The following is a 25,377-nucleotide window of genomic DNA, read 5'->3' as shown; positions in this document are numbered from 1 at the left end:
ACCTCCATGTTGCCGATTGACATCGAACCCGGCAGCCCCGTAATACGTAAATTGCTTCTCCTGGATCTCGCCTCCGAGTCCTCTGCCTTCTCCTGCAGCGCGGCTAGTGTTTTTGAAAACTGCTTTTGGGCTGTGCTAGCCTCCAACTGCGCCTCCACAACCTCAGTGACTCTTCTCTCAGTCATGTCGATACGTTTGGCGTGTTTGTCTAGGCGTTCTGACATTCCGTCTATCCGGTATGCTAGGGTATCTATCTTACCGTCAGTGGTAGAGAGACTTTTCTGTATACTTTTCTGCATTGCCACTAGAATCTGTTTAATATCCTCCGCTGCCTCTTCCGACATATCATCCCGTTCCTAATTGGGAGGGGCGCCCTCTGTGTCCCTAGACCTCGATTTGCCCTGCTCAAAATGCAGCTTGGATTGGGTTTTGTCCACCTTGCCCATGCTGAATTACTGTGGTAGAGGGGATCCAACACCTGCCAGTCCAATTGCACTCTAACGCCTGCCACAAGGACAGGAAACAGCACAGTCTTCACACTGCACGGCCGAAGACCCAGCACACTCGTGGGAGACACCGGCCTCTCGGGCACCCCCGACTCTCAAAGTGGGCGCCGCAATCAAGGAGATCCCCCAACACAGCAGATACGCAAAATCCACCAGAACCTTGCTATGTAGATCGTCCAGGTAGTGTGATCCAAGCGTGCAGGACGCAGAGGCCAATCCAGGGTGAAGACAGGGCCTCGTGGGGCAGCAGCGTCGAAGCGAGCCCAGGCTGAATGAACTATGTGACCAAACACCTCCAGGATGGCACATACATTAGGCCGCTCTGCACTTGTCGGGTTTATGGAGCCTCTCAGCTCGTCACTGGAGCTCACCGCACCCAGAGCTCCGCCGCAGCACTCCACCGCGCGCCACCACAAGAGGCCCAAACAGGAATTCAAGGCAGGCAGCAGGGCATCCAGCAATAGTGGCAGGCAGAGACAACGCGCAACTCAGCTGCGTGACCCCTAGGTCTGCCCCGGCTCCTCACCGCAGGGCGTCCTAGTACGGCCGGGCGGCGTCTTCAAGCCCATGACCAGCGACACGATCCACTCTGCGTTCCACAGGGCCACAATGCCGCTTAAGGTAGGCACGCCGCAATTGCGCACCGGTCTCCAGTAGTCGGCCACAGGCCTGTCAGCCGCCAGACAGAGGCAGTCACACCCCATGGCAGCCGCGACCCCGCCAGGTAAAGCTCACAGGAGCAGTCAGTGTGGCGTCCGCCCTCAGTTTTCCAGCAGGCACCCCTGGGCTCACGCGAACAGTCGGGGCAAGACGGAACGCCCGAAGGCACACCAGGAGAGTGTGTGTGATCAGAGGCACAACATACCTCCGATCCGGCTGCTCTCAGGCAGTGGGTGCAACCAGACGTGTCAGCACATGGGCCGCTAGCGTAGGCCTCAGCCGCTCTCGGTATCAACAGCCCTCAGATTCCAACAATAATCACAGCGGGCTATGACGCTGTCTCGGGCTGCCTCTAGCTGTTAATTTGAGAGCTCAGTGAGTGTATGAATGCAGGATTAGTAGCAATGACTCGCAGAACTCGCTTAAAGCGTGGCCATCTTAGGCTCCGGCAAGCTCCGCCCCCCATCATGAAGTCTATTTATGTAGATTACTGGAACAAACGTATGCCATTGTGTAAATCTGGACTCTTGGATCCTTTTAAATCACCCATTTCTGATGTCCATCATTTTTCACATTTGGGGCTGACAGTGACTACAATCAGTGGTTACGTGGCTGCCCCGCTGGCTTTTGTGTGTCTCCATGATCAGCCACCTTTGTTTGTCACCTTTACTGGCCTGTTTTCTGAAGTGTTTGCTTTACTCGTTTCCTTTCTCTCCTATCATTGTTCCCATGTAGGATCTGCATCTTGTGTTCAAATTTGTTGATGGCATCCCCTTTGAAGACCATTTTGAAGACAGCATTGCTAATAGCACTAATTTCAGCTCCCAGGGTCCTGGAACTTCTGGCTGTTGCAATGCGAGCCGTTGTTCGGCCCGCGATTCTGCCCGCATCATTCTCGCGGGCCTCTGTGCAGCCTGCAACACCTCTCCCTCCTCATCGAGTGCATCGTGCTGCTGCACGATGGCCTGCTGTTGCTGTTTTGCCGTTGCGGTGCATCCCGCAATGCCAACTACATTTTCGGTATCAGGCACGTCGCGGACTTGCGTGGTGGCCCGTTGTATAACATCTCTGCATATCAGGAATGCTGCAGCTTCAAGATTGCTTCCTATAATACACTTTTGGGGCACTATTTACTTCCCTCTTCACTTGCTGTGAAATAATTCCTTGCTGCTCTCTGCTTTCCTCGGGGCCACCTTGTTGCCTGTTCTTTTTTCCATGCTTCCACAGTCTTGGTCCCAGAAGGCCTTGGGGAGGTTTGTTCTACCACCCTAAGATGGCGACCTTTTCTAGTCTGTTCTTCACTGCTTTCCCTATCCAAGATGGCGGCAGCTTACTTCCTGTTTTGTCACTTCCTGTTCATGAGTATATAAGGGGCTGAACCTTTCCTTTCTTTGCGTTGCAACACTCTTTGCTCCTGTTGGTGTGTCCTCGCTCCTGTTGGTGACTTTTTCTCCATTGTGGTTTACCTTTCCGCTCGTTGGTGCACTTTTGTTCCCTGCTGGCGCATCCTCTTCTATTTCGGTTTTCCTTGGAGCCTTCCTCTCTTTCTTGGAATTCTGGTTTCAAGTTCCTTCTCCTTTTTTGGTATCTCTTCTTGCTCCTTGATTTTCTCCTTCCTTTCTGTTCCTGGAGTTTCCACCTTCTTATGAGGTTTTTTCCTACTGGGTTTTTCCTCTTGGAACTCCTTCTGGAAGGCACAGTCTGCTTAGGCTTTTTATTGCCTGCAGCACCGTGGCTACCGGAAAGGGTCGCCCATACCTCGGACAGACCAGAACCATCAAGAGCCAAAGTCTAAAACCGTTCCAGCACACCAAGACCGGTAAGAAAGATTCCAAACGTGGCACAGGCCTTCTCAATTCACCTCACTTTTGCAGTTTCCTAGCCAGACAAGTTAGTTCTATGTACTTGCACAGCCTTCTTTCCTAAAGTGGTTTTTTTCCACCTTTAATGTTGCCCAGTCTATTAGTCTTCCCTCTACCTCATATCATCAAGTAGGAGAAGTGACAGCTTAGACTCGATCCCAGGTGTGCAGAATAATACTACATGGACTGCAGTCAACATGACAGACTGGATGATTAGCTCTTTATAGGCTGGGCTGGAGCCAAAAAAGGCAGACTGATAACCAAAGGCCCCATTGTATGCTTGGTCTTCCTGTGTATTAAGATTTGATTTGCCTTGGCCAAGAAAGACCCACTAGTGGTTATTCATGCCCACTCCACTATCTCCTTGTCATAGCCACAGCTCTCACCAAAGGCATTGCATTGGCTGACATCTGCTGGCCAGCCATATGGTCACCCCTGTATACATTTGCTAAACATTATTTGAACACAGCCTAAGCACTCAGTGACTAGTATTTTGCCAGGGCTATAATGCACGACTACCTTAGTCGATCGGCATTACTTATTCCCTCCTCCAAGAGAGTATTATTTGGGAGTCATTCTTAAGGTAAGTAGTCTGTAGGTAAAGTATGAATCCAAAGTAAACGTTACTGTTGCTGATGAGTCAGTGCCTTAGATAATAAGATTCCAAGATATGCAAATGTGCGTGTGCTGTTATTGTCACTGTTGTTGATGCTGTCTTGGTTCTTCTCCACACGCCTCATTGAATGCATAAAAGGTATCATGGACTAATGTCATTGGGAGGGTTAGCACCTGTTATACCCCGGTGACGACGTGTTAGGCAAATGATGCTTGAGCCTCATGGCGCTACTTGGCATTGCTGGATAGCTGCTCAGGGGAAAAGTTTCACTGGGCTAGTCTTGCGCTTGAGGAATATTTTTAATGTAATACAGAGGTACGGCTCAGTGAAATACACTTTTGGAGATGGTTCTTGGGAAACCCTCCTGTCTGTGCTTGGGGTAAGAGCGAACATCCTGGTATGCTATGTCTGTTTCGCTAGACTCTGTGGTCTGGGTAGAGACTTCTACACAGGCCAGATTAGCAGCATCAGAGTTTTAGGAGTGCACCAGGTGTAGTTCTTGCCTTGGGGAAATTGACCTCATGCAACTCCTCATTGAAGAAGCACTGCGGCAGGGTCCATGCATGTGCAGGTAAGAGCAGTGTTGTTCTTTGTGTGCTGGTGGGGGTGACCCATACCGCTATCATGATTTCTCGTCAGTTGAGTGGCCTCACACTACCAGTAGATGCCCTTCTATCCCAAAGGTGCTTCTTTAAATAATAGCTTTAATTTGTGAGAAGCCTGCTTTTGGTTATTTCGGCAGGATGTGTAATATGATCCACTTTAAGGATAATGAACACCTTATTGGAATTATGCATTAACTATGAAGAGATTAGATAGGGCAGGGCTAACCATTTCCTTGATTAGTTTTGCAGGAAGCTTGCACTCCAGGTGACCGTGTTCTCCCTGGCCTGCTGCTACCTATACTGTACGTGTGGTGCTGCCTGTGGTGCAGCAGTTCTTTGTGCCGGTGAGCTGAACATGCTCTTGCTTGTGATGTAGGTCATGCTTCACATTGTTTATGAAAACAAGCTAAACTTCACACCTGCACCACTTTCCCTCTGATGTTGTGTGGTTATGTTGCCATTAAACTCTTCCAGGTAACTCATCTGCGTATACCTAGATGGAGTTTCGGATGCAAAACATGTGTCTCCCTCAGCAGATATTTGCATCAAGTTATCTGGTGTTTCGTTTATTGATTCTGGACTGTAAACATTGGATTAAGAGTGCAAAGTCCAAATATGAACTATTACATTGGAATGTTTAACTTTCAATGGTAAATGGGCAGGTTATTTTCCATCATTACTTTCTTCGCCACGCCCGGAAAATTGTTTGATTCTCTTACCGCTAAGAGTACAAATGTGTTTGACTTTTTGCTCGCTGCTTAAGTCATTGAGATTAAAAGGCAATGGATGTGGAGGGGAGTGCGGGCATTTATAATGTGCATACTAGAGTGGCTGTTGAGGTCCAGTCTAATGTGATCAACATGGTGGTTTTGCATCTTAAACTTCTTGAAGATTCAATGCTGTGCATTATTGCACTGGTGGGTCTGGACAAACATACAAGTTGAAATAGATGTGTTGTTGTGGGCCTTCACCCTACAAGAAACCAGCCGGACTTCTAATAAAGTCGACCATATTCCCACAGTGCCCAACAAATTTGAGCTCTTGTTCTGCGTTTGTAACAATTTCAATAATGGAAATGACAGAGCAGCACTTTATGGATCCTGTTTTTCACCCATTGATGCTAGGTCTTCATTGTATCTCCCTTGAACCTTGTGAAATCTACTCCATCACCTTTTTGGCAGTGATGGAGTTAGAAAATATTCCAGTCTAAATTGTGAGCATCCCATTGGACGTGACCTGTGAAGTTTAAAATGGCTGCTTTTCTTTTCGTTCTTAACAGGAAAGCCAAATTGCTGATTAAGAAAAAGCGTTACCAGGAGCAGCTGCTAGACAAAACCGAAACGCAGATCAGTAATCTGGAGCATATGGTAAGCATTGTCCGCCAACTGGTCCCCCAGGCATGGGGGCTGCTGTCCCAGGTCTAGCTAATGACCACTTCTGTCTGGAGACAAGCCTACTGCCTGAATAAGACCGTGGTATTCAGGATCTTCCAAAGTGATTGGCTCGCTATGTTGAGAGTTCTACTTTTTATGTATTGTTGTTGGAATGTCTGCTGGCAGAGCAAACGCGAAAAGCTTCTTTTATCAAATTGTAGTGGGCTCCGTTGTGCGTCAGAACTGTACACTTCATATTGTGGAGGAATACAAACAGTAGACTATTGGGAAGGCACGTCGACGTTGCCACACTTGATGAGTGAGTGTCGCGGTGCCAGCAGTTGAAAGAACAACTTGCGGCTTAAAGATGCTTCTCTGGCACCGTGTGGAGTTGTTGACAAAAATAGAATTTGCCATCGGGTAAGGTCCTCCAGCCATCAGTCTACCTAATTACTGTCTGATTTTTGCACACGGAGTGCATGCTTTGTGGCATTGCTAATGTGTGTCTTTTATGCCTTCTCTTGACATGCCATGTCTTTTGGGGGTGGGTTGAATACCCACAAAGAGTGGGGGGAGAGAGGTACAACTCCTCAACTGTCCTCCCTAACTATAAACCAAACTCTCACAACAAAGGGATGAAGAGGTATGACTTAAAATGTTATCACTCTTTGTAGGAAGCTGGCTCTGTATATACTATACCAAAGTAAGGTATAGTGTGCACAGAGTCCAGGGAATCCTCAAGGGCAAGCAGAGGTTAAAGTAGACAATACTTTATTCTCTATTTTGTGGTAGTGTTGGGGAGCAGTAAGGCCTTATCAGAGGTTAGTGCTAAGCATTTATTGTACAACTCGGGCAAGAGATGATTTCACACACACTCAAGGAGTCAACTCCGACCAATTGGTTTGTAGGAAAATATTATTTAGGTAGATTTATTTCCTAGAACATTCCTAGTACAGGTAAATATAGAAATACTTTGCAAGCATTACTTTGTATTTGTGTAAGAAAAGTAATTGCACAGTATTTCTGACTATCTGCAGTCTGGTATCTCTAGAGACAAGGTTGGTACATTTCCTGTGGGAGTGAAAAAAAGGAATCAATACGTTTTGAAAACTTAATACAGGTTCACAGTATTACTCACGAGCCACATTTAGGTCTGAAAAGGCAGAACTGAGTTTACGGGTCCTCGGGTAGGATTCGGTCAGTGGGCATTTGAGTCACACCGCCAGCGGCACAGAGGCAGCCGGGGGCAGAGTGCATGGACCACAGTTTAGCCAACGGGCTAAACACGGTTGTGGTATTGGGGACTGCTGCGTGCAGGCCACCAGATTGGGGGTCAAAAGCTCCTGGGGTCGAGGTCAGCACTGTAGGGTCCAGTGGCCAACACAAAAACTACACCACTAGTGGTGTAGGGGCAGCCGGGTGTAGGATGCGGTCTAGGCTGATGCTGCAGAGTCGGTCGTGGTTACCTTGGAGTCAGTCAGCTGCTGTGGAGGCGAATGGGGCTTTGGGAGGCGTCGTCCTGTGACCACAAGCGTGTGGTTACAGAGTTGGTCGAACGGACGCGGTTACTGTTTCTGGACGGTTTTGGTTATGGAGCCGATCAGGGTGTCTCCTTCGGTCACGGTTTAGGGGACCTGTCAGTTCTTGGCTGCAGAAATGATTTGAGAGCTTGTTGAGGTTCAGGGGTCACTGGGATTCAGGCTAGGATCGCCGGGTGGACCTCCTTAAGGGGTTGGTTCACTCGGGCTCGGGGCACCGGGAGCTGAGTGGGGGAGACTCACAGAGTCGGCCGGAGTCAGAGTCTGTTTCTTTTGAGCACATCTAGTACTCATGGGAGACAAAGTCTTGGTTTAGGAAGGCAGGGCAGGTCCTCCGGATTCTTGGGGGCTGCAGAACACACCGAGGTTTTGCTGGAGCAGGTTCGAGGTTTAGACAGGCTGGTAGGACTGGGGCCAAGTCAGTTGGTATCCTTCTCTTTTCAGCACAGCTTCTTCGGTCTCTTCTTCTTCTCTCTTGTCTGAGGAGGCAAGGTTTGGGGTTGCACCTAAATACTATATTTAGGGGTGTTACAGGTAGATACAGGTCGGGACCAATGGGTCTTTTCGTTGGGGTGGGTACACCCCCTATTATGCCACCCTCCAGTGGGAGAGGGCATAAGCCTCACTCTGGTTGGCTGGGTCCCCCCATCTGCAAGATGGCGGGGGACTGAGAGTTGTGCTTCACCTCGCCTCCCCCACCTGATTGGTGGGGTTGGCAAAGGTGGGCACACCTATCCTCCTAACTTGGTTTTCCTTCCGATTCTCTCACCCAAACTGGGGGTCAGAACCGGTGGGGGCCAGTTGCTGGGGTAGCTCACAAAGGCAGCAAGCCTTCAAAGCTTCCCCTTCGTGGACCCTGCCCATCCGAGGGGAGGAGGCTTGGCACCTCGTCCCAGGATGTGCATTGTTTCAGGAGCCGGAGAGCGGCTGGCTCTTGACCCAGGTATCCAGAAATATGACTGGTGGTGGCAGCTGATGAGCAGCCACTCAGCCAGGACACTGGACTTAGGTCGTTTTCAGGGGGCATCTCTAAGATGCCCTTGGAGTGCATTTTTCATTAAATCCCACCCTGGCATCAGGATGGGTTTAATGTGCTGAAAAGTTTGATACCAAACTTCCCAGTTTTCAGTAAAGCCATAATGGTGCGGTGGAGTTCGTAATGACAAACTGCCAGCACCATATACTTTTTATGGCATTACTGCACTTAGAATCATCCCATCCTCGTCGCCAAGAAAATATTGTGACCACAACATGACACGTAGAAGGAAGATAGCTTTAATACGTTTATTTATCTTGGCACATAACCCCAGCGCGCCTCATCCTTCGGCCAGCGGGTGTCCAACTACTAAGATTGAGCGCCGCGTTTACATTAGAACGTTGACAGTCAATAACATTCCACCAAGGCGCGCGGCCACAGTGACAGGAAGATCACAACACAATGTCTAAGAATTGACTTAGACACTGTAGGGATACAGGGCTCCTGCACCTGTACCCTCACCACTGGTATAGTGCACCCAGCTAGAGGGGTGGCTTACCTAAGCCAGGGCAGTAGATTGTTGGCATGGCACACAGGGACGTGCGCCATGTCGACTCTTCACTTTGTTCTGCACCAAAACATGCAACCTGCAATGGCACAACAAGTGCTGCAGCCCTTGGAGGCCTTCCCTGGTCACAGTGCCCTTGGTACCTATGGTACCTTTAATACGGGACTTACATGTGGCCAGAGATTTGCCAATTGGGTTTTGCAACAGTACAGTTTTAGGGAAAGAACATAGGCCCTGGGTGCCTGGTTGGCAGGAACCCAGGACACACTTAGTCAAAGTACATCAACAGTTTGGCAAACAGTGGGGGCATCCATGCGAAAAGGGGCACTTTTCTACACCCTTTATGGGAACCCACATATGGTTAAAAAGTGCACCCACTAATAATGGCATGATTGATCATAGGGCGTGCTACAACACCCCCTGTGCAGCCAACACTATGTTTTTTTTGTAGTTACAAACAAACATTTAAAGGGATACACTATGCAAAAACTAATTAAAACTACCTTGGCCGTGTCCCTCTCTATTTTATTCTAGGCCCACTAGGCAGGGTTAAAAATGTATCATGAGATGAACTTGGGATATTACTGTCCTGTCATCTCTTATGCTGTCAACATGTTGTGGCCAGTCATCTATTGCCATAGATGACTGGTTAAAACATGTTGACAGCATAAGAGATGACTAGGCAAGTCAATAGTTTTTAATTATTTTTACCCACCTGCTCTTGTCCCCCTTTTCTACTGTTTTCTTTTCCGGAAGTGTACAGTGGCTCAACCATAAGACCCCATTGTTCTTTTGATCTGTATGTTATAAATGTACATTAGCATTTAATCTCCATTCCCAGCTTTTAGTGCTAACCCCACAACAGTTGTCTCATATTTCACTCGGTGAAGGATGACTGGCATGAACATAGTGATGCTCAAAGTCTTCATGGAAGAGAAATGACGATGAACTTGTGCAGACTATATATCCAGAGAGAGCATGCTATAACTGTTGTACTGGATACTTGGTGCATTGGCTAGTCACTCTGCCTAGGTCACTCAGTGCTTTAATGGGTTCAGTGTTGATTGTGGAGCAGTTCAGGCTCTTGAAGATCGTCGTCGAGCCCTCATTGTGTTTTTTTATTTCTTCCAGGTTCAAGACATTGAATTTACTCAGATTGAGATGAAAGTCATTGAGGGGCTTAAAGTTGGAAATGATTGCTTGAAAAAGATGCATGAGGTGAGAGCTGTGTCTTCAGTACAGTAGGCAATGCAAAAACCTTTTGGTCCAAGGAATGATCAGCGATTTTCCTTCTTTTACTTCTAGGCCATGTCAATCGAGGAAGTGGAGCGAATCATGGACGAAACCCAGGAATCCATTGAATACCAGAGGGTAGGTGTGAAAATACTGATATGTTTTAGGGGCCTTCCGTAGCCGGAATTTGTTTTTCATTGAGGCTAAAGTGTTTTCCATGCAGATGAGAGGTTGTTCAGTGCCTGTTCAGTAACAAATCGCTTTCCTGCTTCCATATGTGGGATCTTTGGGTAAAGATCCAGCATATTGTTTTCTAGCTTAATCTTTGTTGAACACCTTCAATGTGTTATGCTTATGCAACTTGATGGAGGGCCAAACATGCAATGTTGAATGATCCTCCATTTCCCGAGCTACAATTCCCACCCCATAGCCAGTCGGCTCCTCTGTGATATGCTCCCCACTGAGGGTATCCTGAACCTTGCTGAATTATCTCTGCTGATGGCTTTCTCTGTATCCGTCATTGCGTAATTCCCCTGCACCGCTAGGGATTCTGTATTTTTGTCACTAATGTTATCTTTGTAGAATTTCCTTGCCCGAAGCCTAGTGCAAGTTTTTTTTTCACATTCCCACAGATGAGTCACCCTTCATTCTTTTCTTTTATTTTGGTGGTGTGATCTCTCCAGTCTTTCTGAAGTTGTACTTGTTTGTTTGGTCCAAAGCTTTTGTGGTCAATTTTGACGCCCGCTCTCAAAGTTATAAAGCTTTCTGTAATCAGAAAAATAACCTATGCCCCATATCGCACAGGTGGCGTGCAAGGGGCAGCACTGATTTTTAAAATGTTAGTTGTATTTTTTCAGGGGGTGTATGGGGGTGGTGTCATTGCTTGAATACTCCATGTTTGACTGAAATTCGCCTATTATAAATTGGAGAAACTTCTGCTATGTGCAGACCTCTACTTGGACTTTATCCAAATAGTGGATGCACCCCGTCCTCCAGCAATACTTAAGTTATTTGATTTTTTTTTTATAAGTTGTTAAAAATTAACTTTATAAACGTATACATACACGTGATTAAAAACCATACCTATTAAACAAAAATCAAAATTTGCAGTCCAGATTTTAATTGAATTGACACTTAATTTGAGCAAACCTTCTTTCAAGTGTAAAGTCAGCTTCGCACCTTCTTTTCTTTTTTTTTTTTTGTTTAAAAGAGTGTACATTAAAGAAAATACAGCATGTCTTCAAATACAACCTTCCCTGTTTGGTCCAATAATTGCAATATACTCTTACTCCTTGCATTATCCAATTGGCGACATACAAACATGTGAGTTTGAAATTTTAAAAACGTCACCCGCTGTTCGTATTCTATGATTGATGGGCTTGGAATGATAAGCCGGTTTTTCTTTAAGCTTTGTCTTTCTGTAGTGAAATCACCTTTGTCGGATTCAAAACAGTCACCCTAAAGATGCAGATCTGTGCACTGCCAAATGATGTGTATTCAGTGAATATACAAAAAGCAGAAATTGCATTTGCTGCACTGTTTTTTTTTATCCCCAAGACCTTCATTGAGCATTTTTGAAGCCTAGAAACGTAAGTTACTAATGATTTGTTCCTGCCAGAGCCCTTGACCGGAGCATTGGGCAGAACTTGAGGTGTACTTGTGGTGCAGCCCATACGTCAGGTGTCCACAATGAAAATTGGTCCTGGTCAGCGGGTTGTGTGGTGTGTATGGCTTTGTGCTGACCTGTATCTGTATGATCACTTCTACAGTATCCGTATGATGAGTATGGCTTGACTTCCAAACTGGGCTTTGGAGCTCCAAGATACGTGGTCTCTGTGGCAAGTCACATGGCGCTTGCCTTGTGACCCTTCCCTCTGGATGAACCGACACTCTCCTTGTCTTGCAGCTCCGTAGGCTAGTCTTCTGCGAGGCAGGGGTTTGGTCAGTTAATAACTGTCCTGATATAAAAAACGAATGCCGCTGACCAACAATGTGCTGTTTATTCCAATACTTTCAGCAAATAGATGAAATGCTGTCTGGGAGCCTGACCGAAGAAGATGAGGAGGCCATCCTGGAGGAGCTGGACGCCTTGACGCAGGTACGGCCTCTTGCAATGCTGCCCTCCGTTGTCATGGAGCTTCCAAGTGACAATGTTGTTACCAACAGAAGCTGATTTTCTGCTGCTTGGTCCAAATGGATGTTTCGAGGGATTTACTTCCTTGGTGTGACTGAGTGTTTAGGTCTACAGCTGATTGTCATGGCAGGCCCTGAGCAGAGAGGAGTGTTAGGGTGTAGCGACCAGCTGGTGCATCGAAGAGTGGTGGCTGTGCCGCTGGCCTTCAGAGATGCATACATGCTGCTAAATCTCCAGATTGCATACATGCTAGTCTGCCACCTGTGCCAGTACTGCTGCACGTTTGCCGGAATATGAGTGCCAGGAGATAAATGCATCAGGGGAAGAAAGTCACCTTTGGAAAAACCGGCGTTTAAGCCGATTATACCTGCAAAGTGATAAACGCTTCAGTAACTAGTCAAAGACTGGTAAATTGAGGGATGGGACTGGTTGTATGGGCAATTTTAGTTTGCTTGTTTGGTTGTGGACGTGAATAACGGGGTGACTGGAAAGCTGTAAGTAGGCTGATGGGAGACAGGCGGTTGGTGACTGGTGAGGAGGGTGTAGGCTGGCCGCTTGACGCATGTTGCAAGTAAGGAAAATGAAACGTTTGTGCAGTTTACACAAACATAAATGACCAACATTGTTCAAGTTGCAAAGGGCTCTGCTACGACATTTGTCTTTAAAACGTTAAAAGAATGTTGCAGTGTTCCTTTGATTGAGAATTGGTGCCTTCCTATATGATTGCACAGCCTCTTTCCATCTTCATGTAATGCCCAGTTCTGTGCCAGGGTGTGGACGTCAGTTGTCTGGGGGTGCAGGTGAGGGGTGGCTGGGGTAGTAAAGTGATGATGATTTATGAGCCTCTTGATGGTGTGGGCTTTATTTTTGAGCTACAACGCGACATTGATTGCTCGTGCACGAGGACACGCAAGTCTTATAATGTTTTAGTCCTAATAATCGTTACAAATTGTCCTTACTTCTGCATTTTTAGGAAGAGCTGGAGCTGCCAGAGGCCCCCACGGAACCCCTGCCAGAAAAGAAACCGGGTATTCTTCCGACTTTTTTCCTCTCCTTTTTCAGTTCCCGATGTTTCCCCCTTGCAGTCTAGTATCACGCTCGTGTGTTTTCTTGACGCCTGTAAGGCATCATAGAAGCACACAGGTGGCTTGTGTGCTTAATCCAGGTAGTGTGGGGTTTCGTACTAGCCTAGGGGGAGTTGTTGAGTGATTTAGGGTGGATACCAGTTGTTTAGGTATTCTCACCCCAGAGTAAATGCGCTTGTTTATAGTGTTCTTGCCTTTATGTAGTTTGTGACTGTCCTTTTGTGATTGTGGTTTCCCGTAGTCATTTTGAAATGGGAAGCGGTTTTACCACACTAGTCTGCGGCTGGGGCAGAGGGTTATGAGGGAAACACTCATTCCGCTTGATGGGAAGCTGTAACAAATGAACATTGCGTGCCCTTTTACTACAGAAGGAGTGCCACCAAAGTGCCAGAGGTGGGCGTCAAAAAGGAGTTAAACCTGGCTGTAAAAATGATAGAGCCTTCGATCCGACGCGTATAATGAAATCTGGTGGTTTCTGCTCACAGTCTTTTAATCAGAATCGAGCTCTGAGCGGGCACGCAGGGACTGTGGAAAGACTTTTTATTCATTTTATTTTTTAAATTGGGATTATTTTCATATTGAGGACATTCGGGTTTGTGAAGCAATGTTAGTAGTAGCTGTTCACAGGGTGGGTGTCAATGTCTTGAAAATGGGCACTTACAGCAGTAATTGCGACATCAAAAGTGACCATCCAAAGCAGTTTAATCCAGTGATGCAATGTTCCTGTTTAAGATTAACACAAGCATCCTTGAATCAGGTGTGTTTTCCATTCGGTGTATTGTTTGAGAATCAGTTCTTCTAGCATTAGAGGAGGGGAAACCGCATTTCCAACGCGGCATGAACCACGCATAACCTTTGCCATGTGTCCATTACAACGCATGAGTCTTGACCATACATGTCTACCACAATTTATCTTACTGCGCATATATCTTTACCATGCATGCCGTTACAAAGAAAATGTAACTATTTTGTATATATAAGGGCGAGGCCATTTGTAGGGTTTATGAGTGGGTGAGGGTATTGGTTGGCAAGGGTATGTTTTTTAGGGTTTAGGATGGGTAAGGGGTTTTGGGTGGCAATGGTTTTTTAGGCTTTAGGGTGGGTGAGGGTATTTGGGTGGCAAGGGTATTATTTGGGGTTTAGGGTGGGTATGGGTATTTGTGTGGCAAGGGTATTTTAGGGTGGGTAAGGGTATTTAGGTGACAGCTGTATTTTTAGGGTTTGCAGTAGGTAGGGTTTTTTGGGTGACAAGGATATTTTTAGGCTGTGGGGTAGGGGGCTTTGGGTGGTAAGTGTATTTTTAGGGTGGGTAAGGGTATTTGGGTGGTGATGGTATATTTAGAGTTTAGGGTGGCAAGGGTATTTTTAGGGTTTAGGGTGGGCAGAAGTTTATGGGTAGCAAGGGTATTTTAAGGGTTGGTAGGGGTTTAGGGTGGCAATGGCATTTTTAGGGTTTAGGGTGGGTAACATTTTCTGGGTGGCAATTGTATTTTTAGGGTTTAGGGTGGGTGGGGTTATTTGGCTGGCAAGGGTATTTTTAGGGTTTAAGGTGGGTAAATGTATTTGGGTGGCAATGGTATTTTTTAGGGTTGAGGGTGGGTTGGGGTATTTGAATGGCAAGGGTATTTTTAGGGTTTGGGGGTTGAGGGTCAATAAGGTAAGATGTCTTTTTCTATATCTATTTACATATAGATATATACACACATACATATGCAAATGTATACGTGTGTGTGTGTGTGTGTGTATATTATATATATAAATATATGTGTCTGTGTGTGTGTGTGTATGTGTATATATATATGTGTGTGTGTGTGTGTGTGTTCGTCCGTGTGTATATATAGCTTTATACTTACCTGCAAAATACTTACATTTTCGTTGTAAAGGTATGCTAGCTAAAGGCATGCGTTGTTCTGTCATACAACCTTTGAGGAGTGCCTAGGGATTTCTGCACAGGACTCTTGTATTTCAGCACTCGCCTACATCTACCTTTAGTATAATTCAAACATGTTTTGTCACATGGATTTTTCCACTCGCTATTTGTGCTCTGTTCTAAATACCAGATCCTTCTAAGATTATACATCTGATAGAGAATTTTAGTCGCAGATTCCTTACCTCAGAATTATCCCCAAATCGGATCCAGACGTTTTTTGTGAGAAGTACCCCTGCTCGCTGGAAGGTGACATCAGTTGGCTCCTGGTGGCGTCATCTGCACCAGCAGTGATATGTTTGGTTCCTATATAAGCTCAACCCCAGCTTGTTGATGTCCGTTCTTTTCTTTTCGCCCTAGTCAGCGCAGATCCACAGAGAGCTACCCCTTCAGTCACTTTATTACTGAGCTTTTGTCGAAGTCTTGTGAGAGTTCTTCTCCTGGTGTGGCAGGGATGTGGCTTGGTGTGGCAGGGCTGTCCACTAGGAAGACCGACTTCAAGCCCAGCGGCGCCTGTCATCGACATATGTTGGTGATGGACCCACATCTTCTTTGCCTCTGGTGTTTGATACGCAATGACAACGCAAAGACCTGCACCAATTGTCAGGCCATGCGACCCAATGCCTTGAGGCAGTAGTCCCACGAGCTCCATGCTGCCTGACGAGCGACAGCACAACGGTCTCGATCCCAGTCGAGAGGAAGGGCCCAGGATCGGTCACGGCGTCCAAGATCATCCTCACATTGTATGTCTTCGGTCCACTCTGGTAAGTCCCACAAAAAGAAAAAAAAGTAAGAAGTCAAAGCAGTCTTTGACTTATCATTGTCCTTCTTCCGACGAGATAAGGAAGCGTCGCCATTCAGGGACTTGCTCCATGGTTGAGTAGCGCCTGGTTGAGTTCTGCTCTTCCCTGAGATTCCAGAAGCTGTACTAACCCCACTGAACTCCAGGAGTGCTATAAGGCCATGTGCCTCATATTTGAACAGCCTGCCCCACCAGTGCTTCTTCAGGCCCTCTGGGTTCAGTAGGGGCCCCTACTGGCTCCTCACTGGCAGCTCTGGGCCCGGCACCAGTGGGGCCTGAGGATCCTCAGATGGATCCGGACCGGCGCAGATCATAACACTTTGACTGTCCCTGGCGGAGCCTTCCCCGTTCTGATCCCTGACTCAGACACGGAGCAAGAAGGTCGTGGCTAACTGGAGCCATGCCTTTCAGGCTGAAGCCTGAGCCCTATTCCAATGGGCTAGGACTTTGGAAGGATTGGGAGGGGGCACTGGACCCTGAGGAATACCAGCTCTTAGATCCACATATGGACTGGTGTGAGAACTTGGCAGAGGCCAGTGGATTGGAATATTTTTTAGATACTGGCATGTTTTCTTCCTCTACCATGGCTACGGAGCAAGCAGCATCCTTTGCAATGGTCGTGAGAAGGGCGGCCGACGTCCAGGACCTTTGCCTGGCTCAGAGGTAGTCAAGACAGACGTCTTGACTGAGGTGCTTCAGCCAGGAGTAACCCCCTCAGAACTGCTTCTGCCATTTAATGAAGTTCTTACTGACGTCCTTTTTGGGACCTGGTCCAAGCCTAGTGGCTCGTGTGAACAGGACTGTTGCCCGCTACTGCCCCACCAACACCAATTTCCTCACACAGCACCCCACCCCCGGATAGGGAATCCAAGAGGCTAGACACCTTGGGAAAGGTGATGTTTTCTTCAGGTGTTGCTCATGTTCCCGGAGGAGGTCTGGGCCATACTCTCCCAGGCTGTTGCTGACGGGAGACATGCAACAAAGTTCACGTTGCGATGTGGACTGGATATCACTGATTCACTGGGCAGAGTGGTTTCACTGACAGTGGCCTTATGGCGCCATGCCTTGCTGAGGACAACTGGCTTTTCAGGGGTTGTCTAAGCATCACTTATGGACATGCCCTTTGATGACTCCCTTCTCTTTGAAGACCAGGCGGATTCAGCACTGGAGTTCTTTAAGGACAGCACGGCTATGGTCAGGTTCCCGGGACTTTCCATGGCCCCTCGCCACCCCCAATCCACCTTTTGCTCCTTTCATGGCCCCGGACGGGGCTTCCAGTTGTTTCTATAACTGCCTAGCAGTGCGCAGGCTTTCCAGCCTCTGCGTGGCCGAGGATGCGGTGCCCACAGACCTCTTGGGTCGAGCAACCAGAGGTGAGGCCAATTCTCCCCCCTCCCCGGCAAGCACATCCTCCAAACCCTTATAGTTTGCCCTCTTACCATCATGGGCACCCAGTGGGAGGCAGGATACCCCATCACCTGTCCCACTGAAGGTCTGTACCATCAGACTGATGGGTTCTTCAGATTGTCCGAAGAGGCTACTCCCTCCCCTTCATGACTACCCCTTCACCCCTGCCACCTGCTTGCGACAGGCTGCCTGATGGCCAACTTACCTTGCTCCGCCAAGAAGGGACTTCTCTATTGGCAAAGGGAGCCATAGAGAGGATGCTGGCGCCTGAAGTAGGTCGTGGTTGCTATTCCTGCTACTTTCTTGTGCCCAAGAAGGGCAGAGGCACTTCTGCAATCCTAGACCTGTATCCCCCAGTTTCTTCCTTAAGAAGAAGTTCAAAATGCTCACGCTCGCTCAAATCTGGTCTACCCCAGACCCGGGAGACTGGATGGTAGCGTTGGGTTAGCAGAATGCATACTTCCATATTTCCTTCCTGCCTGCCCACAGGTTTTACCTGCAGTTCATGATGGACCATGAGCACTTTCAGTGTGCTGTGCTCCCCTTTGGCCTTAACAGCACCCCTCCGGTGTTCACCGAGGTGATGGCGGTAGTTGCAGCTCATCTGCGGAGATCGGAGGGGCCCGTCTTCCCCTATCTCAATGACTGCCTGTTGAAGGCGGGCCCTCCCCAGGCTACTGTCTCCCACCTAAAACCTACAGCAGACTTCCTGCATTTGCTAGGGTTCGATATCAACGTCCCGAAGTTGCACCTGACTCCCTCTCAGACGCTTCCTTTCATCTGAGCTGTTCTGGACACAGTACAGTTTCGGGCTTATCCTCCCGAACGGTGAGTCCAAAAAATTTGGAATGTGATGGTAATGTTTCAGCATCTGTCCTGGATTTCGGTGCGAATGACTCTGAGGCTGCTGGGCTCATGGCCTCCTGGTTGTGACATGCCCGCTGGTATATGTGGGCCCTGCCGTAGGACCTGAAGTTCCAGTGGGCACAGCATCAGGGAAATCTCTCCGACGTAGTCCAGATCTTGGAGGGAACTGCACAAGATCTGCAGTGGTGGTTAGCAAACAGCAGTTGGGTCAGCAGTAGACCCCTCTCCCTTCCCCAACCAGATCTGACGGTAGAGATAGATGCGTCACTCCTGGGATGGGGCGGCTATCTGGGAGAGGTGGAGGTCAGAGGCCTCTGGGCTCCAGCGGAATCAGAACTCCACATCAATGTTCTGGAGCTCTGGGTGATCCGGCTGGCATTAAAACCCTTTTACCCTCCATCAAGGGAAGGATAGTGCAGGTGTTTAGCAGACAACACCACTGCCATGTGGTAGTGCAACAAACAGAGAGGGTGGGGTTGTGGACTTTTTGTTAAGAGGCCCTGCATTTCTGTATATGGCTGGAACAGCAGGGCATTTCCCTGGTGGTTCAACACCTGGCTGGCTGTATGAACGCCCAGCCGAGTGAGCTCGCCAAAAATGCCTAGCACATCACGAATATGTCCATCCGGGTCTGTTACTGCAGTGGGAAAAGCCTTAGTTGGGTCTGTTCGCCACTGCAGAGAACACACTCAGTCAGTAGTTCTGTATGCTGGAGTTTCCAAAGCCGTTCTCGCTCTCAGATGCTTTTCTTCTTGAGTGGAGCTCAGGCCTCCTGTAAGTCTCTCAAGCCATACCACTTCTTCCCAGGATTCTTAAGATCAGGAACAACCGGGCCCAAGTCATCTTTGTGGCTCCAGACTGGGCTTGGAGAGTTTGGTATCCCGAGCTGATGAGCATGGCCATCAGTCCTCTGATTAGGCAGCCTTTTTGGGAGAATCTTCTGTTGCAGGTTTCTCTACCCGAACCTGTCAACACTCCGCCTTCTTACGTGGAGATTGAGCAGTGAGAATTGATAGCTTTCAACCTTCCGCCTGGAGTCTGCCGTTTTAGTCTGGCTGCAGACGTCCCTCCACCAAATGTTCTACACCTGCTGTTGGAGCAAGCTTATGGCATGGTGTACAGAAAAACAGGTTGATCCCCTTTCTTAAGTTCTTCTTTTTATTCTTTTTCTTGCCCAGCAGGACTCTGCTCTGGGCACTGTAAAGGGCTACCTTTCTGATATATCAGCCCGACCAGCGAACCATTTTCTAATCTCCTATTGTACATAGGTTCTTGAAAGGTTTGCAACATATGTTTCCTCCTTCTCCCTTCATCATGCCTCAGTAAGACCTTAATCTAGTCCTGACTTTCCTGATGTATTCACTTTGAGCCCTGGGACAGCTGTCCTCTCGGGCTCCATACCATCAATATTCCCTTCATGGTGGCAATAGCATCTGCCTGGAGGGTTAGATGGTTTGAGGCTTTGTCATCCAAGCCTCCATACTTGAACATCTACCCAGACAACCTGGTTCTACGAACTAGAGCTTCCTTTCTCCCGAACGTTGTCACTCCCTTTCAGGTAGGCCAGTCCATCACCCTGCCTACTCTTTATGCTCTGCCACAACCCTCAAAAGAAGAGGAGCAACTTCACCGACTGGACCCGAAAAGAGCATTGTCATTCTATCTTGACTGCACAAGTGAATTCTGGGTGGACAAACAACTCTTCGTATTATATGTTGGAGAGAAGAAGGGAAAGGCCATGCAGAAGCGGACCATCTCCTGAAGAATCGTGCTGTGTATTAAATTCTGCTTCGTGATGACCAAAAAGCAACCCCTGATGGTTTGTGTACTCATTCCACCAGAGCCAAGGCTACGACCACTGCATTAGCACACAGAGTCCTGGTCCTAGATATCTGCCAGTCTCTGCACACGTTCACCAAACACTACTGCCTGGACAGTAAGGTCCATCGTGACAGGCACTTTCTCACTTGGCCACTAGATTCAAGCTAGCCTGGCTGATGAGGGCTGTTACCCCGAAACCGGTCCCAGGATGCTTGTTTCCGGTCCAGGGAAGACATGGTTTGGCACTTCGGGCTAGACTGTTCCCATGAGGAACAGGGTCAAGACTGATTTGCATATAGCTGTGTCTGAACTGGGGTGGCAAAGTGAGCTAAAGAACGATGATGGATTCAAGCCAGATCTGTGACTGTGGGTGAGTGTCTGAAAAGTTTCAGCGCTCCGTCCATCATCTCCTTGTGTTTACTTTCTCACTTGGTCCTGGAGGAGCTATTGCTTGGGTATGTATCCTAAGGTAAAGAATCTGCGGCTAGAATTCTCTAATGTATGAACAATTTGGGTACGCCGTACATGGTAGGCACTCGGTTTGGCTAAAGATTGCTTACTGTCCCACCTATCCGCCCCCTCTGCGAGTGGATTTCCCCTTTCAGGGCCCTAGTTTCCACACCAGTGGTCAGTATTCTTTGTGGCTCCACGCTCCTGGCGTGGAAAGTCGTGAAAAGAAGCTGTCAGCACGCTGAGGTGGCGCCTATATAGGCACCGCACGCGTAATTTCCGGTGGGGACGATGCCACGCTGAGCCCATCAACGCCACCCACCGGCGCATCGGGGTATTGACGCCTGGGGCTAATTGTAAGGCAAGGAATCTGTGGCTAGAAATAGTCTCTACCAGATAATGCGTTACTGAAGGTAAGTAACGTATTCATTAGTATGAAATCCGATTTTCATCAGGTGAGCATAGTTTTTAGTGGGGAGGTATGTCCTGTGCAAGAATAACTCAACCCCCGCGCACAGGCAGAGCGCCATTCATGTGAAAATACTGCAAACTATCCCATTTTCATCTCACCATTTTTTTGTTCCATACAGAGAGAGAAGCTGCGAAGGCCAAGCCGAAACCACAGCTAGTGGCTGCTTCCTAACGCCATTTCAGAGAGAGTGCCAGACATTGTGAAAATTTCAGCGAGTTTGCCCGACCTTGCATTGTGACCCGGGCAGAGCAGCTGCAAGTGCTGTCCCTGGATTGTGGACAATGGCCTGCTGACCACGCATCGAGAAACAGATCACTTTTTTTGTATCCAAGATTTTTTTGAAAAATGTTCCTTCTGTCGACATATCAAGTACATTGTAAAATAATTGACTCCTGCAAAGTGTCCTGAAGACATGGAACTTCCAGGGCCTGAAGTCCAAAGGTTGTTTATTTTAACCTTGTGTGTACTTGGCTTCGGCTTGAAGATTCGAAGTGCAAGCCCTTTCATCTAAGAAGGGACATGTCAGCAACTCTGAGGTACTAAAATGCGTGAACCTCTTGGGCGTTTTTTTAACTGCTGCATTAGTACCTACAGAAAGGTTTCAGGTCTGGTTCTCTCATTGGTCCTTCTCTCTACTTACATTTTTGCTGTAATTCTAGGTGAGATGGTCCTATTGGTGCAGCCAGTGTAGCACTGTGGGTCACAAGCCTGTTGAGCAAGCTGAACTCGGAGTAGTGTGCTTTCTGGTTGTCAGCGCAAACCACAACCACAAAAGGATCGTGGCTGTGAGCATGTTATGACTTGTATCTGCCCCATGATAAAGGGTGCTTGAAATACTCTTGTGACTCAAGAGTGGGTGCGGGGTATTGGAGCAGTTTCATGGGGGTGTGTTTCCTGGTGGTGATCTGTCTTCTCGAAGGGCCTGTGGTGCCGGAGTTCATTGCACATCTTATGGTATCGTGTGCGATTTGTCAGAATTCTGCTGCCCTTAAGTTTAGTAAAGCAGGAACAGCATTCTAGAGAACTTGAAGATCAGGAGGATTGTTGGCTAGCTGTTAAAGAAGAGGATTATCATGTGATTCGAGAGCTTTCAAGTTATCTTAAAACCAAAATTTCTGCCTTGGAGATGGATTCTGACAGATTCATCTTAGGTCGCTGGCAAAAACCGATCTTAAGGCACAGTGATTGTTGAAGTGAATTCTTCTTTAGTGCCACTCTGCTACTTGGCATGCATTTTACCACATATATGACCACCGGTTAATGGGGTTTAGTCCACTATTTTTGCTGGTTGGAAGAACGTGCTTTTCAGAGCTCGAATTGACCACCCCTAACCACCTTCGGGCATCTTGGAAGAAGTTAATCAGTTCAATGTCAGGAGTCCAGGCTCCAGATAACATTTATAGGCGGTGGAGGATTAATTTACTTTACGTTTAGATGTAAAGCTTTTTTCTTCATGTCAGGATCTTTTTTAAATTTTGAAAACCTGGATATGGATTTCGTAATTTGTACTTTTTCCCTTAAATAACTCCCTCAAAAGCATGCTTTACAGGAGAGTACCTCCCTGTGGTATGTCTCTGATGGTACATCTGATCAAAACACATCAGCGAGCAGCCCAAGTGGAAGCTGGCGGTGGACTCCAGCATATCCGTTGCACCCAATTTTCTGTTGGAGGTGTCAACCTGATTTCATGAGTACTGCTTTCATCTAGATACCTAAACCCAGCTGATACAGGATTGCTTGTGCTTTGCGGCATGCTTTTCAATCCTGTAAAGATGGCAAGTGCAGACCCTACAATTAATACTAGTATGAATCTTGCTTATAGAGATTTTGCAAATGGTTTGATACCACTTCTGGAGAGGTGTACCCATGATGTGCTTTCCATTTTCTTTAATGCATTATTTATCCAAATTATACTGGCACAGTATTCACTCTCTGTACACTGTGTGCCCCTTTTTGAGTCCTGAAGAGAAACATTTTTGTGGGGGTTAGGAGGGCGTTGAATATTCATTGGTCCTTTGGTGATGTTTGCCAGTACTCATCTACTAATATGAATACTCACATTTGGGCTGCTATAACACCAAGTTATGTCGAAGTTTGTTTTCTTTTTTAGGGCTCAGTGCTGCACACTACACTGAACAAGGGCAGGAGATAAATGAGTAAAACAAGTACCCTATGCACCAAGGGACAGAACTGAACATACAGTTAATACTTGGGGATTAGTCCCCAACTTTTGCTGCAGAGAGGCTTTGGCACCATATGTTTGAGTCGTTTGGGCCTGGTTTCCAAGCAACAATTTTTCTGAATAGTGGAAATGCATATTTGTGGACCTGTCTGTTCTCGCCTGTGTTAAGCTATATCGATGGTTCCCCAATTTCATGGTTCAGTACAGATTACAGTTGCCCAAAGCCCAACCAGATAGTCTGGTCTCGCTTCTTTTTTCCGTTATCAATATCATCGTGTCCCAAAATCTGCAGAAATTGCATATTTTCCCCAGCACAGACTTTCATAGCAGTTCGGGTATCCTTACTGACACTTTATGACTCTTGGTGGCCCAGTATCTTTGACACTTGACAGAGGCCATCTTTCGGCAATGTTATGACTTGGCTTTTTAAGCAGTTTATATATAACTGGCGTGAAGCAACACTACCACAGCCAAGGCTTTAGGGAGTTTCATATGCTACCACAGATACAAAATTTGCGCCTTATTTTGTTCTATCGGGGGACGAAAAAGGAGGGTTATTTACTGTGGGTACTTGTGTGGAGCTCCAAGTTATGGACTGCACACGTGGGCTTTTATAATGGCAAGTATAACGCTGAGAGCACCCACTCAAAACCTTAGTACATAACCCCGAAGTTTGCCGGTCTCCATGGTACATCCCTGAAAGGTGAGGAAGTGGTCAAGCATCAAAATTGCTAAATGTGTTAACAGGAGCCCTCATTTTATATCCTGTCTCCCACTTTACTAAGACTGTGATCCTGGGAAAAACATTTTGTCTCTGTGTCCTTCAGTCTGCTCATCTACCAAAACCCATTAGCACCAGTTAAGCCATGGTACTTTGTACTAGGAGTTAGGTATCATTTTTTTTTTAAACTTGTTTTCGGGGCTGAGCTATATGATGGCTGCACCGACTGTGTGGGCATAGTCTGTACATTGAAGCTGAGGTGATAAAAGGGCCCGTGATCTCAAACCTTGTGCCTGTGGTTTACGGCAAATATATACTGTGACCCAGTGGCTGTTAATGGCTTATACATGACTTTCAGATTACATGTTGGTCAATCTGTTGGACCCTGTTGCGGACTGAGCATATGATTTTGAGAAAGTGTTGCATGGTATTGCGCATTTTAACGTACTAGAGCGCCATACAAAGGTGGACTGGCCTTCTGTTCAGATTGGCAGATTTTCAAACAAGTCAGCGCCTCTGAAAGGCCAGATACTGGCTTAAGTCAATTACATGTCCAACTAGAGGGAATTGCATCATGTGACAGTAAGCCAGTGACTCGGCAGGAGTGGTAGTGCTGAGACTGCAAGTTGCATGTTGGGGGCGCGGTCGCCTGAGCAGGCATTTCCTGGCTGTTGAATTCATCAGCCAGTGATGAAATGCCACTGAAGGTCACTACACCACCAACGCCCTCTAACACTTTCCATGAAGCCTGGTGAAGTGTATGTATAGTTTTGGTATCTTTTTTATTACAGTATTTATAATACATACACAGAATAAGAAGAGGGATCGCCTTTATTTGGGTCTTTTTGTCCTTTTCGGAAGGAGAGATTACAGGAATGTAATTTGAGATCAAATGATATTAAAACTCAACCTGCTATATGTATAATGTTTTGTTTAAATTGTATCTGTTACTCTTTTTCCTTGCCAGATCTAGAGTTTCCTGAGCTCAGAAAACTGTACCACAGCTTGTTTGTAATCCCTTTTTGAATTTCTCTGCCTCTAGATTGCTTTCCGCACATACATCGTGTTGTATTGTCCCAGCTTGTATGTGGGGTGAAAGGCAGCATTCGTGATCGGTGGGCGGGTCAGTAAGCCTCGGTAAGTCAGGTTATGGTGAGGTTGCTGGTCAGATGCAGAGTGCTCCCTGTCCCCAGGCTGCCCAGCTTGAGGGAAGTGTTCAACCACAACTGAAAAATGCGGTCCTCAGTCACTGCGGAGCTTGAATCTCCTCTCCAGGGTTGGCTTGTACGCTTAGTGACCCACAACTTTGAGGCAACCATCTCTCAACGCTTTTGTGCCACTGTAGGCTCTGTATGCTAGGGCATTAGCTCCACATAGCATAGCAAGCAGCTGCCAAGATGTTGAGGGCAGCTGTCCGTCAAAGGCTGCCACTGGCAGCATCTCTTGCTTTGGCAGCACCCTCACGCGCTGAAGCTCCTGCCCCATGCCTGGCGCTTCTACCCCTTTTACTTCGAGCACCTGTAGCTTAAATCACATCATTGTTGCGCTCTGCGACGCTTCTTAGGACAGGAT

General features: G+C 47.3%; 1 protein-coding gene across 3 annotated transcripts in view; it reads left to right on the top strand.

Annotated features, from left to right (window-relative positions):
- CHMP6 (charged multivesicular body protein 6) overlaps nt 1–24,727 on the top strand; it is a 108,831-nt gene extending 84,104 nt beyond the window's left edge. For all 3 annotated transcript variants that reach the window (XM_085617415.1, XM_085617416.1, XM_085617417.1), the window contains 6 exons: nt 5,529–5,616; nt 9,836–9,922; nt 10,010–10,075; nt 11,955–12,035; nt 13,045–13,099; nt 21,021–24,727. In XM_085617415.1, coding sequence (XP_085473541.1) covers nt 5,529–5,616; nt 9,836–9,922; nt 10,010–10,075; nt 11,955–12,035; nt 13,045–13,099; nt 21,021–21,073 — 430 coding nt within the window. In that variant the 3' untranslated portion in view covers nt 21,074–24,727. The remainder of the gene's footprint in view (nt 1–5,528; nt 5,617–9,835; nt 9,923–10,009; nt 10,076–11,954; nt 12,036–13,044; nt 13,100–21,020) is intronic.
- Nucleotides 24,728–25,377: the final 650 nt, after the last annotated feature.

Source organism: Triturus cristatus, chromosome 7 (genome assembly GCF_964204655.1).
Source record: "Triturus cristatus chromosome 7, aTriCri1.1, whole genome shotgun sequence".
Taxonomy (NCBI): Eukaryota; Metazoa; Chordata; class Amphibia; order Caudata; family Salamandridae; genus Triturus; species Triturus cristatus.
This window is presented reverse-complemented; position numbering and strand designations above follow the sequence as displayed.